Source organism: Eptesicus fuscus, chromosome 10, assembly GCF_027574615.1.
Source record: "Eptesicus fuscus isolate TK198812 chromosome 10, DD_ASM_mEF_20220401, whole genome shotgun sequence".
Classification (NCBI taxonomy): Eukaryota; Metazoa; Chordata; class Mammalia; order Chiroptera; family Vespertilionidae; genus Eptesicus; species Eptesicus fuscus.
The window spans coordinates 61890559-61905362 of record NC_072482.1 but is presented as its reverse complement, the minus strand read 5'-3'; the positions used below and the strand labels follow the sequence as shown (position 1 = coordinate 61905362).

General features: G+C 40.9%; 1 protein-coding gene across 1 annotated transcript in view; it reads right to left on the bottom strand.

Annotated features, from left to right (window-relative positions):
* Positions 1–14804, bottom strand: part of SLC16A10 (solute carrier family 16 member 10) — a 93214-nt gene that overhangs the window by 30031 nt on the left and 48379 nt on the right. The window contains exons 2-3 of the mRNA XM_008158924.3: positions 7743–7887; positions 2811–3273 (exon numbers count right to left, since the gene is read on the bottom strand). Of these exons, the coding sequence (XP_008157146.1) occupies positions 2811–3273; positions 7743–7887 (608 nt within the window). The remainder of the gene's footprint in view (positions 1–2810; positions 3274–7742; positions 7888–14804) is intronic.

The window sequence follows — 14804 nt, the reverse complement described above, 5'->3', positions numbered from 1 at the left end:
AACTCTACTCATCTTTGAAAAGAACATAACAAATGTTATCTTAATAAGAGAAGCCATGGAAGAGGGAGTTGGTAAAGCTGATCCTTGCACAATGAATCTGTAGTCCAACAACAAAAATATAGTTTCCAATGGTTCAGATATGCCTTCCTAAAAAGCGTGCAATGGATCATTATATCAAGACTAGAGGCCTGGTGCATGAAATTCGTGCATGGAGGGGGGTTGTCCCTCAGCCCAGCCTGTACCCTCTCCAATCTGGGACCCCTCGAGGGATGTTCAACTGCCCATTTAGGCCTGATCCCACCAGGCCTAAACGGGCAGTTGGACATCCCTCTCACAATCCAGGACTGCTGGCTCCCAATGGCTTGCCTGCCTGCCTTCCTGATTGCCCCTAACCGCTTCTGCCTGCCAGTGTGATCACCCCCTAACCACTCTGCTGCCAGCCTGTTTGCCCCCAACTTCCCTCCTCTGCTGGCCTGGTCACCCCTAACTGCCCTCTCCTGCAGGGTTGATCACCTCCAACTGCCCTCCCTTGCAGGCCTGGTCCCTCTCAACTACCCTCACTTGCAGGCCTGGTCCTTCTCAACTGCCCTCCCTTGCAGGCCGGGTGCCTCCCAACTGCCCTCTCCTGCTGGCCATCTTGTGGTGGCCATCTTGTGTCCACATGGGGGCAGGATCTTTGACCACATGGGGGCAGCTATATTGTGTGTTGCAGTGATGATCAATCTGCATATTACTCTTTTATTAGATAGGATAGAGGTCTGGTACAGAGGTGGGGGCCAGCTGGTTTGCCCTGAAGGGTGTCCCTGATCAGGGTGGGATTCCCTTGGGGCATGGGGTGGCCTGAGCGAGGGGCCTGTGGTGGTTTGCAGGCTGGCCACGCCCCCTGGCAACGCAAGCGGAGGCCCTGGTATCTGGAATTTACTTTCCTTCTACAATTGAAACTTTGTAGCCTGGAGCGGAGCCAAGCCTGGGGCTCCCTCTGCGGCCGGCAGCCATTTCTGTTGGGGTTATAATTGAAACTTTGTTGCCAAAACCGGTTTCGCTCAGTGGATAGAGCGTCAGCCTGCAGACTCAAGGGTCCCAGGTTCGATTCCGGTCAAGGGCATGTACCTTGGTTGCGGGCACATCCCCAGTAGGGGATGTGCAAGAGGCAGCTGATCGATGTTTCTCTCTCATCGATGTTTCTAACTCTCTATCCCTCTCTCTTCCTCTCTGTAAAAAAATCAATAAAATATATTAAAAAAAATAAAATAAAAGATGCACACTTACAAAAGTTCCCCAAATCCTGTTTAAAAAAAGAAAAAAAAGAAACTTTGTAGCTTAAGCGGGTGGGCCCGGCCAGGGTGTGCAGAAAACTTTGCTTCCCCTGTTGCCGCCGGCAACCCTGGCCTGCTCTCTCAAGCTCTGTTCTGCCACCATTTCTGTTTGAATTTGTTTACCTTCTATAATTGAAACTTTGTAGCTTGAGTGGAGGCTTAGGCCTGGCAAGGGCAGGCAGAAAGCTTGGCTTCCTCTGTTACCTAGGAAACCTTGCTCTCTGTGGCTGTAGCCATCTTGGTTTGGGTTAATTTGCATACTCGCTCTGATTGGATGGTGGGTGTGGCTTCTGGGTGTGTCGGAGGTATGGTCAATTTGCATATTTGTCTATTATTAGGTAGGATGTAGCCACTTACTGCATATGTGACAGGGGTCACATACTAACTCATTTTACCTAGTACCTCAGTCACTAAAAAACGCCAAGTGACTCACAGTACTAAAAACTAGTTCTTCTTGTCTCCCCTGTGGTCATCCCAGATGCTTCCCCAACACCTCTGGCAAAAAAAAAAAAAAAATAAGGAGAATTGAGAAATAAAAGTATTCTTGGATCCAGGACGTGCCTGGCATCTCTCTTCATGTTTCCTTAACCTAATCCCTATGAACTGGGCATAGGAACCCACAGTGTTGAATATGTAGTTTACCAGCTGACCCCTTGTGCCCAGTAATTTTTTGACCTATGTTACAAACTTTCACTAAAACTTTAAAGAAAAATCACACGAATGTCCAAAAGTAGACTAAAAGCTAAATAGGATTCCGGTTCACACACATAGTATGCATACAAAAGAAAAATTCATCTTAGTATCATTTTTGTTTATCAAGTATGTTGACCTGTAAATACACTTTCAGCCACAACAGTAAGAAAAAAAGGAAAAACACATAATAAGCATCTTAGAGCAAATACCTGCCAGGGGCAAATAATTTAGACACTGCTTCTTCTTGGTTCAGTAGAAATAGAGATAAGTAATATAAATTGCTTGAGCACTTGAGATCCTAATTTCCTATGAAACCCTTCCCTCTCCTCTCATTGGGAACTTGCTAACATTTCTTAAATAATCAATTCCAGAAGTATCCCACAAGTGAATGTCAGGCTTCTTTGTGTCAAGGCCACTGGCTTTTCCTATTTACCTAATTTCGCACCGTTTCAAAAAGAATTTATTGAAGTTGACAAAAATCACTGTGCCATCTTTGCCCATGGTTATAATCTGCAAGCCACTTGAAGCAACAGTGACCCATCAAGTTTTTCAGACTGATGCCTGAAGTTGTTTTTGTTTGTTTAGGTTTAGTGATGTTTAAAATATCAAAGCACACCATTAAACATTCCCTCTCTTTCATGATCTGATAGCTCTGTTGTCTTAAAAGACCTTGAACTTCAGGAGTCCCTGAATTGGGATCACCAGAGATTTTAAGGCCAACTTCAACCTGATCTATTTGCTCTTCTAGGTTTTCCTGTATGAAATAACATGTTACCAGCAAAGCCCAGGAAGCATACTCACCAAGTGAACGTAAGGCACAAAGTATCCAAAAAGTGCAAGCGGTATTCCAACTGCCCACACTGCATAAGCCTTCACCTTGAAGATGGCAAAATTGAAAATTTTTTTGGGAGGACTGAACTTCCTCCTGGAAAAGAAGGAGGATCTGTTGCCTCCTTTGATTCCACTCTCTTTATCTCTGACACTGGGAACAAGAGGTCGGTAAGTAAAGCCAGCCAGAAAGAGAACAAACATGAAGATGCAGAGGATTCTCAGTGTGTAAAAGAGGTCCAAATTGTCGGTCAGAACCCTTAACAGGAGAGGCAGCAAAATTGTGAAGAGACTGCTGCCAGCGGTGACAATGCCATTCACCAGTCCAAGGCGCTTCTTGAAATAGTGTCCCAAAATGACCAAGGAAGGCTGGTATGCAAAGGAGCAGCCACTGGCGAATATGATTCCGTAGGTGAGGTACAGCGGTTCGATGGAACTGTGTAAAGATGAAAAAGATGGAAAGCAGCTTTCATTATTTTTATCACGCGCTCGGTAGAATAAAACCTTAGCATGCAAGTGGGTTTTAGTTAATCAGTGTATTTTCTACAAATAAAATATAACTTAAAGACAGGTGGAAAACTTAGTGAACCAAGAATGTAGCACTAAAAATATTTTAACTTAATCTGAATGGGTAATAGAAATGCCTCAAGTATGTGAAAAATGACCGCTAAGGTCATCGGTGCTTTTGTTCCTCCTCCTCTTCCCGTGGATTTCCGGTGAACCCTGCAGCTCTGGGTAGAAGCTGTGTGCTCTCCACACTCACACAGGACGGGCCTCAGTGAAACCCACAGTGTTGAAACGAACACAAAACAACTCAGTCTCGTCTCAATAAATGTTTTAACTATGAAAACTCGTTATTTTATGGCGTTTTCCCGGGCACAAAGGAAAAGGCTGTGTCTTATATTTCCTCCCCAGGTTATGTCAGGATCATCTGCACAGAAGAGCAGCTGCGTCTCATTTTTGCTGGCCTAAGGGCTGCAGACCAACCTTCGCCCTGTACCGCACTGCTCTCGGCGTTATGCAAGATAGCAAGAAGTCATACTCTCACTGCAGAAAGATCAAATGAAGCATGTTCCCAGTTTGCAAGCTATAAGGCCACATACGTCTCAAAGAAATAATAAAGGATTAAGAATTTTATAGTTTAACCAAGTAACTTAATTATACATCTCTTATAAAAACAAAGGAGCATATCATTACATTCGTTGAAACAATTAAGGAGAAAAAGAAAACAATATTTTTTCCTTTGAAATGTCTAATTCAGAAGGCTATTTATCAAATAATAAAGGCAAACTATCTAATAGAAATTAAGATAAAGTTGGTTAATGATTAAATTTTGGACAGTAATACTGGTCTAGCAATATGCTGAGATAGGCACAGGAACTCTAGAATCTGATAAAAATTAAGCATGTTTGCAAACCTTTCAGATGCCCTTTCCCCTCTATTAATCCACAACTAGCATCATCTTTTAATCAGGTTCCAGAGTCACTCCCAGATTAACTTGACCTCACCCTGATCATCCATTAATGTATCTCCACTCTTTATTCAATAAATATATATTCAGCAGCTACTTCGTTCCAGGTACTTGGTGAAAAAAGCATTTAAAATGTGGTTATGCCCTACTCATAGTCTGCTTAGTAAAACAAGATATCTATCCCATATACTACAGAACAAAATATAAATAACATTTCATTTATTCTGCATCAATTTTTCCACAGAAATAGTTTTCCAGATAACTGCAACTTACTTCTTAAGGCACTATTTATTTTTTTATTTATAAATTTTTATTTAATTTTAAAGGAAGAATCTAAATCTATTATACATTTCTCTGCTTTCTTCAAGGTGTATATTAAAAATGGTATTCACCAGGGGAGGTTGAGTGGGGTGGTGGTAAGAGATCAACCAAAGGACTTGTATGCATGCATATAAGCATAATCAATGGACACAGACAGTAGTGGGGTGAGGGCATGTGCTGGGGGGTGGGAGAGGACAATGGGGAAAAAGGAGAATTATGTAATACTTTCAACAATAATGAATTGGCTGGCACCATTTTGATGCTTAGCCATCTAGTTTTCCAGATGACCTAATAAATTCATAATTCTTTAACAAAACAAACAAAAATAAAGAATTTAAATTTTTAAAAAATGGTATTGACAACAGTATCATCATGAACATCAATTGCTATATAATTACACCACAGTACTGTAGAGCTGTCAGCTGGAAGACCACGGAGCCATGAATATAAATTGAAAATATTGTTTTGGATACCATTTTAAAAACTAAATACTTCCTATCTCTCCCAAAAAGTCAAGTACATAAGCTTTGTGATGGCATTTTCACTGCCACTGAGTCCTTTTCATTTACTTCTAAATTTTCACCTCAGTAACAAATGGATCAAATTGTTGAAAGTTTGACAACTGAGTAAGTGCAGTGTAAGTCAGTAAGATACCAGTCATGTGTGTAAAAAGGATTCAGAGAAGGGACACTGACGTGCCCTGGGATTGCTGGAGAAGGTTTTCCTAAGAAGGTAGAACTTAAACTACAGGAAAAGTGGGTCCACTGTTCAACACTTGGAACTTATACCACATTTCCCCTTGCTCCTGCATATTGCTCTAAAAGCGCGGTATCTTTCTCCAGGCCAGTGTGGCTCAGTGGTTGAGCGTTGACCCATGAACCAGGGGATCATGGTTTGATTCCAGGTCAGGGCACAGGCCTAGTTTGTAGACTTGCTCCCCAGGAGGGAGCATGCAGGAGGCAGCTGACCAATGACTCTCTCTCATCATTGATGTTTCTATCTCTCTCTCCCTCTCCCTTCGTCTCTCTCTGAAGTGAAAAACAAAAAACAAAAATAAAAAACCACATATTTTTAAAATAAATAAATAAAAGTTTGGTATCTTTTGATCAGTGGAACTGAGTGGAAAATATGAGAACATTACAATGTAGTAAATATGGTTTCAAGATATTCTGTTGAGTCACAATGTAAAACACATTTCATAATTTTTATTTCTCAATCATCAAAAAGGTTTGAAAAACATTGTTTGCTGTAAGTAGGTTTGTATATATGTTTTTTGTCTACCAAATAAGGTAATCAATTACATGGGTTTGCTACCTGTTGGTCATCTCTCTACCAAAGCCTGATTGTTAATATATTCAGCAAGTGCTAGGGCCATAGGTACTGGCAATGGGTACCTGGAAGCTTGCATATCAAAACAGGTATCTGACAAGTTGGTAATAGCACAATATTGTATTATTGCTAAAAACAAAAACTCAAATTAGCCCTGGCTGGTGTAGCGCAGTTGGTTGGAATGTCATCCCATGCACCAGAAGGTCATGGGTTCAATTCCTTGTGAGGGCACATGCCTAGCTTGTGGGTTTGAGCCTGAGTTAGGGAGGCAACAGATCGATATATCTCTCTCACATCTATGTTTCTCTCCCTCTCTCCCTTTCTCTCTCTGTAAAAAAAAAAAAAAAAAGGTTAGAACTTCCTTTAAAAACAAAAAAAGTGAAAGTAATTACCTAAGCAGAATCTTATTTCAAACAAAATTGTTTTGTTTCTTTAAAAGTCAACTTTAGAAGGGAAAAAAGTCAAAGGCACTATAAAGATGGAATATATATTTTCTATCAAGACATAAAAATAATTGTTTAGAATCCAAATAAAATTTCTAGCCCTAGCTGGTTGGGCTCAGTGAATCGAGTGTCAGCCTGAGGACTAAAGGGTCCCGGGTTTGATTCTGGAAGCTCGATCACCACACCTGGTCGGGGAGCATACAGGAGGCAACCAATTGATGTGTCTCTCTCACATCAATATTTTGCTATCTATCTCTCCCCCTCCCATTCTCTCAAAAAAATTTTTTTTCTAAGTTAGGTGAAAGAAAGATGTTCATTTTAGAGATGAGGAAGAGGTATAGGTAGGGTGGGTGGGAGTAAAATTAGTAAACCAAGGGTTCTGTTGATTAAATCCAGAATATTTAAAAACAATTAGGCAACAAATATAAGTGTGTGGTTTTTTTCTAATGATTAAATAATGCTTTTCAACTAGTGCATGAAGATAGATAGCTACGTAAGGGAAAAAGGCAAAAAATTAGGATTAAACCACTAAAGTAGACATAAGATGGAAATCATTTTAAGAGGTTTTCTTGTTAATCACCTGTTAGCTAGAGCAATATATTAAACCAGTGTTTCTCTAACTGGGGATTATTCTGACAATGCAAAGGGATTTACTAGTAGAGTTGGAACTGCAGGGAGAAGTGCTTCATACAGTAATATGCCCATTAGCTCTTTGCTGTTAGTTCCTCTTCATCTGCATGAACTACATCTTTAACAGACACAGGCAAAGTATACTGATTTTCTTTTTCTTTTAAGCTGCATTTGACCACTTCATTTTGCCATAATCTTTTTAAATTTTTGCATGTTCTTTTTTTAAAAAAAAAAATGCACACAGGAATTCTCTACCTGGGTTGAAATAAATAACCAAGTTTTTTTTTTTTTCATTGGTAAAAATATTTCATATCAAGCCTATGAACAACTGCTTCAACACACCACTTATTATATCCTTCAGGCATCAGACTGAGCTGACCTACAATTAATGCTATTGCTTTAGACAACTCATTGTATGAGTCCTTTTAGGATTGTTATGTGATTAGAAAAAAATAAAAGGAGAAACATTTTTCTTGCTCCAGGGGACATATACGGTAAATCCTGAATAACATCTGTTAGGCACTGTAAGCAAAACATTCAATTTCTCAAGCTCTGATTTGCTGCTATGGATAACAATGAGAAAGTCATATTGCTTACAGTTTAAGCAACAAAAAGGAAGATGTTTTCTTGTAAACAGCAAAGTTTCTGAAAGGAAAACTTTAAGGTACCTAACAGTTCTCAAAAACCAACATGAAGAAACCAAGTCCTTACCTTACAAAAGAACTGGACATGAGTCCAATGAATCCAATAGCAGCACCCACAACAGCTGTTTTCCGACAACCAAATATGTCTGTGAAGATGCTGACTATTGGGCAGCAAAAGAAAATCATCCCCATGGAGAGAGAACTTACCCATGCTGTAAAGAGAGAAAAAAAAAAGGGATATTACGACATGGTAAATTACATTTGCACTTATTCCACAAGTTATAATACATATTAGGAAAATAGTAATAGTCAAAAACTGGAAAGAATCCAAATGTCCAGAAATAAGTGACTGGATAAACAAATTATGCTGTATTCATATAATAGAATACTACTCAGCAATAAGTAAGAGTGAACTACTGATAAATACAGCAACATGGATGAAAACCAAAATAATCATGCTAGGTGAAAGAAGTCAGACCAAAAAGGAGTCTATAAAGTATGATTCCATTTATATAAAATTCTAAAAAATACAAATTAATCTATAGTGCCAGGAAGTATATCAGTGTTTACCTGGTTGGGAGCAGGGGGGAGGGAGGAGGGAGGAGAGAGCTGGAGGAGGGGATTACCAAGGGGCACAAAGAAACTTTTAAGGGTAATGGTATGTTCGTTATCTTCACTGTAGTAGTGGTTTCACTGGCTTATACACATATGACAAAACTCACCAAATTACATACCTTAAAAATGCTAAACAGTTTATTACATCAACTATACCTCAATAATGCTGATAAAACAAGAAATGAATCTATGTGGAAGATTTCAACAGCAACAAAAAATAATGTCATAAAAAACAAACACACGAAATAAAACAGAGAACTACAGGGAAAACTAGACAAATCCACACCTGTAGTTGTATATTTTAGCACAGCTCTCTCAGTAATTAATAGAACAAGACCCCCCCCCCCGAAAAAAAAATCAATAAAATATACAAGTCTGGATGACACTATCAACCATCTTAACCTATTGACATATATAGAACTCAATATCCAACAATTGCAGAAAACTTGTTTGCTCTGCCAGGGAAATCATTAATCACTGATGAGGGTGGGGTGGGGACAGATGCAGGAGAGAACTAATCTTTCTGGAATGCCTTCTAATCCATGGGAAGGACCTGCACAGAACTGTCTTAGATCTTTAGGCAACCCTGCAAGGAAAGGATTAGAGATGTTAAGCAACTTGCCAAGGTTATGCAACTTTAGTGGGATTCAAACTAAACATTCAAGGTGTAAACAGGAATAAGAAGATATACCCAAGAGTCCTTCATTTAAAAACATCCACCATGAGTACCCACAGGCAAGCACCATGCCATATATATATATTTTTTTATTTCAGAGAGAAGAAGGGAGAGGGAGAGAGGGATGGAAACATCAATGATGACAGAGAATCATTGATGAATCGGCTGCCTCTTGCCTGCCCCCAACTGGGGATGGAACCCGCAATCCAGGCATGTGCCCTGACTGGGAATCGAACCGGTGACCTCCTGGCTCATAGGTCAATGCTCAACCACTGAGCCATACCAGCCGGGCTGATGTTGATATCACTCAAGATGACACAGTGAATTCACACTTCCATGCATCGTCTGCTGTTCCAAACACAAAGTAGCAATACAGTTAAGAGTATTTTTAAAAACACAATAAAGACCTAGTCATGAGCTACAGACTAGCTGCAAAGTGGGATGGGCTAGGTGGGGCCTGAGTTCTGGGGTCCAGGTCTGGAAGCAGGCACTGGCAATTGAAAGAGGACTAAAAGTGTTTCCTGTGAACCAGAAGAGAGCCAAGCTGATGAACTGGGGCCAGAGCTAAAACTCCCCAACACCTTGTGAAAGGAGGCTGGAGGTGAGAGAGGGTTGCACGGAAACTCAATTACTACTCACCAACTTCAGATTTAAAACACTGCGAGCTTCTCGGGGCAGGTGGGGGAAACAGACTCAGCCTCATGACCTGGTCCTGAAAACAAGGTACCCACTAGCTCCCTTGCTGAATCTGAGATTTTCAGTGTTAATATGAAGCATGAAACTTAACAGGCCTGGTTCCAAACTTGGAATTCAAGGAGTCAAGTAGAAGAAAGTGCAAACCATTAGGTAGGGAGGGTGAGGAAGGAGAGAATCAAACAAACAAAATATACCTGCCACTCAGAATGACCCTGTAAACTCAAATTCCAAAAACTGAAGCAAATCCAATGCTAAAAAAGACAACCAACAAAATCACCAATTAGCAAATGCAGTCACTCCATATGAAATTAATTCTATAGACTAGCCTGACTACCACACCAAAATGAGTATGTCTAGAATGTTCAGAGAAATAAATTTTTATTTAAAAATAGAACAAGAAATTGTGAAACAAATAAGAAAAAAAAATAAAGTGCAAGTGCATAAAAAAGAGTATTCATTAGAAATCCTAGATATGAAAAAATAGTCATTGAAATAAAACATTCAATAGATGATGAAAAAAATTTTTTATTGATTTCAGGAGGAAGGAGAGGGAGAAAGAGATATAAAAATCAATGATGAGAGAGAATCATTGATCTGCTGCCTCCTGCATGCCCCAGACTGGGGATGGAACCCACAACCCAGGCATATGCTCTGACCGAAAATCGAACCATGACCTCCTGGTTCATAGGTCAATGCTCAATTACCTGAGTCATGCCAGCTGGGCCGATGAAGAAAATTTTTTACTCCAGATTACAGATTACAAAGCTAAATGTGAAAAAATGGATCTTAAAATAAAGAATATCTTGACCTTGACCCCGTGATAGAAAAGGTTTTTCAAGACATATGTACAAACCATGAAGGAAAATATGGATGAGATCTAATCTCATTAAAATTTACAACTTCTATGCCTCAGAAGACCCTAGGACCAAAGCAAAAAGAGATGATCCAAAGAAAAGGAGATCATTGCAGTGCATATAACTAGCAAATTATTACCATCTTGTATTTATAAAGAGAGCCTATCCTACCTAATAAAATAGTAATAAGCAAATTGACCGCACCTCTGCTACGCCCAAGCCATGCCCACCATCCAAAGCCACGCCCACCAGCCAATCAGGGCGAGTATGCAAATTACCCAACAAAGATGGCGGTTACACAACTTAGAAGGAAGACGGAGGAAAAGCGGAAAGCAAGGTGGCTGCCAGAGGGAAAGCCCGGGCGGGGCGGGGCGGAGTGGGGCGGAGCGGGGCGGGTGGCAGCGGCGCGCGGGTGCAGGCGCGGCGGCCGCAACAGCGGCAGCAGCGGCAGCGCATGCGGCCGCAGTGGCCACTTGCAGGATTTTTTCTGCAAATGGGCTACTAGTAAATCAAGAAGGAAAAGACAACCCAACAGAGCATAGGCAAAAGAGTTGGGAGGAAAGAGACAGAAGAGAAAACCCAGTGGCCAACTGACGTTTACAAAGGTGCTCATTAGTAATCAGAAAAATGCAAATTAATAGAATTAATCACCATAATTTGGCAAAAATTAAGAAATCTGACCTTAACAAATTTTAGTGAGGCTATGGGGAAATGGAAACTCTCATGCATACAGCAATTTGGTAACATCTAGGAAAAGCCAAAGATGTGCAAACCTCACATTCTACCACTTCCACTTCCAGGTATGTACTCCAGAGAAACTTCACACATGTACATAAGGAGACATGAATAAGAATGTTCACTGAAGCACTGTTTGTAACAGTAAAAAACTGGAAACAGCTCAGCTGCACGGCTCAGTGGTTGAGCGTCAACTATGAACCAAGAGGTCACGGTTTGATTCCTCTTCAGGGCACATGCCTGCTTTGTGAGCTCAATCCCCAGTAGGGGGCGTGCAGGAGGCAGCGGATCAATGATTCTCTATCATCATTGATGCTTCTATCTCTCTCTCCCTCTCCTTTTCTCTCTGAAGTCAATAAAAATATTTTTTTAAAACAAAGAAAAAAAAATCCTATGCTTGTAACTACCATATTTTCCGGCATATAAGACGACTTTTTAACCCAGGAAAATCTTCTCAAAAGTCGGGGGTCGTCTTATACACTGGGTGTCATCTTATAGGGCGGGTATATCCCAAACTCTATATTTTAACTGGAAAGTTGGGGGTCATCTTATACGCTGGAAAATACGGTAGTTTTGTCTGAGCTAGAAATCTATTTCAATGAACCCAACCAGAACATCCAGTCCTTAAAAACATAAAGACAACTAACCTTCCTTTAACAATGAGAATATCTGCAATGTGAACAGGAAATGGAGGGTTAAAGTAATTGCTACAGAGTAAACTAGAGAAAAAGGGTCCTAACTCTGAACAGGCGGCTTCGCCAAGCAGTATCAGTTCTGCCAATGAAGGTAAATATCAAGCCAGCCTAAGTGGAGAAAGACATGTATTTCAAAAAAGTCCTTTGTAAGATCTTGAAGAATTTAAAAGTTATTTAAATCATAAAGCTTTATGTTGCCATTTAATACTTAATAGCAGCATGCGTTATTTAAAAAGTAAAAAGGAATATTAATACCTCACAGAGCTTAGAGTGCTAAACATCATTCTGGACGGCTTATACTATCCCATCCCCTGCAAGAGGAGAGAAAGCACTGTCTACTCCAAGCATTTCAAACTCAAAGGCTAACACTGGCCAAATAAACAAGGTGTAAGTTTATGTGGGCTACAAAAAAAACAAAAGCTTCAATTTTCATAGAAACGTAGGTTTATTTCTAAAGAGACATGCTGAATACAAAGGGCTGAAATAAATGAGTAATCCTATCTAATAAAAGAGTAATATGCAAATTGACCGTCACTGGAACACACAAGATGGCTGCTCCCATGTGGACACAAGATGGCCGCCACAAGATGGCCAGCAGGGGAGGGATAGTTGGGAGGGACCAGGCCTGCAAAGGAGGGCAAATGGGAGCGATCAAGCCTGCAGGGAAGGGCAGTTAGGGGTGATCAGGCTGGCAGAGGAGGGAAGTTGGGGGCGACTGGGCCTGCAGGGAAGGGCAGTTGTGGGGGACCAGGCCTGCAGGGGAGGGCAGTTAGGGGCAATCAGGCTGGCAGGGGAGCAGTTAGGCATCAATCAGGCTTGCAGGGGAGTGGTTAGGGGATGATCAGGCTGGCAGGCAGAAGCGGTTAAGGGCAATCAGGAAGGCAGGCAGGTGAGCAGTTGGGAGCCAGCAGTCCTGGATTGTGAGAGGGATGTCCGACTGCCCATTTAGGCCTGATCCCGGTAAGATTGTGCCTAAATGGGCAGTTAGACATCCCTCAAGGGGTCCCAGATTGGAGAGGGTGCAGGCTGGGCTGAGGGACACTCCCACCCCCATGCACAAATTTCGTGCACCGGACCTCTAGTTATTAACATAAAATAATAGAACATTTTAATAAAAATTAATATTTTTTCTTGAACATTAACTTACCAGACACTGAATAACTGCACAAATTAATAAGTGTAACACAAATAAACCTATTTTTCTTGTTCTCCAAAAGGAAAATATTTCCTGATGCTCACACTAAACAAGTCAGTACAAGACTAATGATGTGGCAATTGGCTGCTAAAATATTCGCTGCTAGTATTAGTGGAGAGAAATGGTGCACCTGTGTGTAAGGGAAATGAATGCAACACGATTATAGTAATCAGTCATTAGCAAACATTGTAGTTCATTATTAATAACTAGTGGCCCGGTGGACGGATTTGTGCACATTGAAAGTAAATTAATTGGAAGAAATATTTTAATATCACTATTCTCCCTTTCTCTATAATAGAAGCATCAACCAAATTCAAGATCGACAATGACAGATCGAAACACACGTGTGCGACTGGCACCAGCGAGAGCTTAATATGTATCACGCATGCGTGAGTCAATTTAGCCTTTTATAGATATAGAATAAGCCTGCTTAATTAGACCTGCTTTCTGATGTAGCTAAACTTTTTCCAACCCAGTGAAGCACCCCAACTTCTCCTTCAGGTAATTGTCAGCAACACAGCAGTAAATATCAACATAATAAAGCAGATTATTATTGTAGATCACACAGGGAGAACAAAGGGTAAAATATTTAACATCAGCAGTGTTTGACTATATTCTATGCAGTGAGAAAACCTGAAGTCATATTCAGGGTCCACCATTTCTTACTTCTTTTCAGTCGGGTCAAGTTTCTAAACTTTCTAAATCTCCGTTTTCCAGCTAATGAAAAGAAAATAGGATTCCACCAAGTATCCTATCTACCTACTCTAGGACTTCTGTGAGGATCAAATGAGATGAAGCACGGAAAATGCTTCATAGACATTTGGTTAAAGTGTGAAATGTTTGTACCTGGCTCTAAAGCAAGTTGTGATCCTAGGCTGAAGAAACTCCAAGGAGGCTAGTCGCTAGGGAGAGGAAGCCGGGCGTTGCTACATGATGTCATTACCCAGTGCCCATAGCCACTGTTTCCAGGCTGGGCTGGGCTGTGGGCCGCATTTTGCACCATGGGGTCTCGGCAGTGGCTGCGATTTGGTGGGCTGTGGCTCCGGGATGGTGGCAGGGCCTGTGTCCCACTTGGGGGAAGCCGAGTGTTGCTTTTTGGGCACCAGGTCCAAGGCACCGTTTCTCTATAAATGGCCAATGCGCATCACAGCAGCTCCTGTGTTGAGGGTCTGCCCCCTGGTGGTCAGTGCATGTCATAGTGATCAGTCGGATGGTAGGACACAGCATATTAGCCTTTTATATATATAGAAGATTACGTATAATAGGATATTGTAAAAATTAAGTTATTAAATTTTTATTAAAATGCTTCTTACATACCGTTATATTGGCTGGGCTGCAAAAATATTTGTTGTGGGCTGCATGTGGCCCACAGGCCACGAGTGTGACATACTTGGTCTACGCCATTCAAAGGGGTTTATCTGAGTACAAGTAACTTAGTCTAGGAAAATTCCAAGGTAAAATTTCTGGTTAATCTCAAACCAGAGCCTCTTCTGTAGCCCAGCACAGAACTTTGTATACGTTTCCTACAGAGTTTTGTGCTAAGTAACATTTATTAGGTGCTTCCTATGTACCAGGCACTGTTTAAGTATGCTTTGTATGCATTACTACTTTAATCCTTAAACAACCCTGATTGAAGTACTCTTATTATCCTTATAGAGGAGGA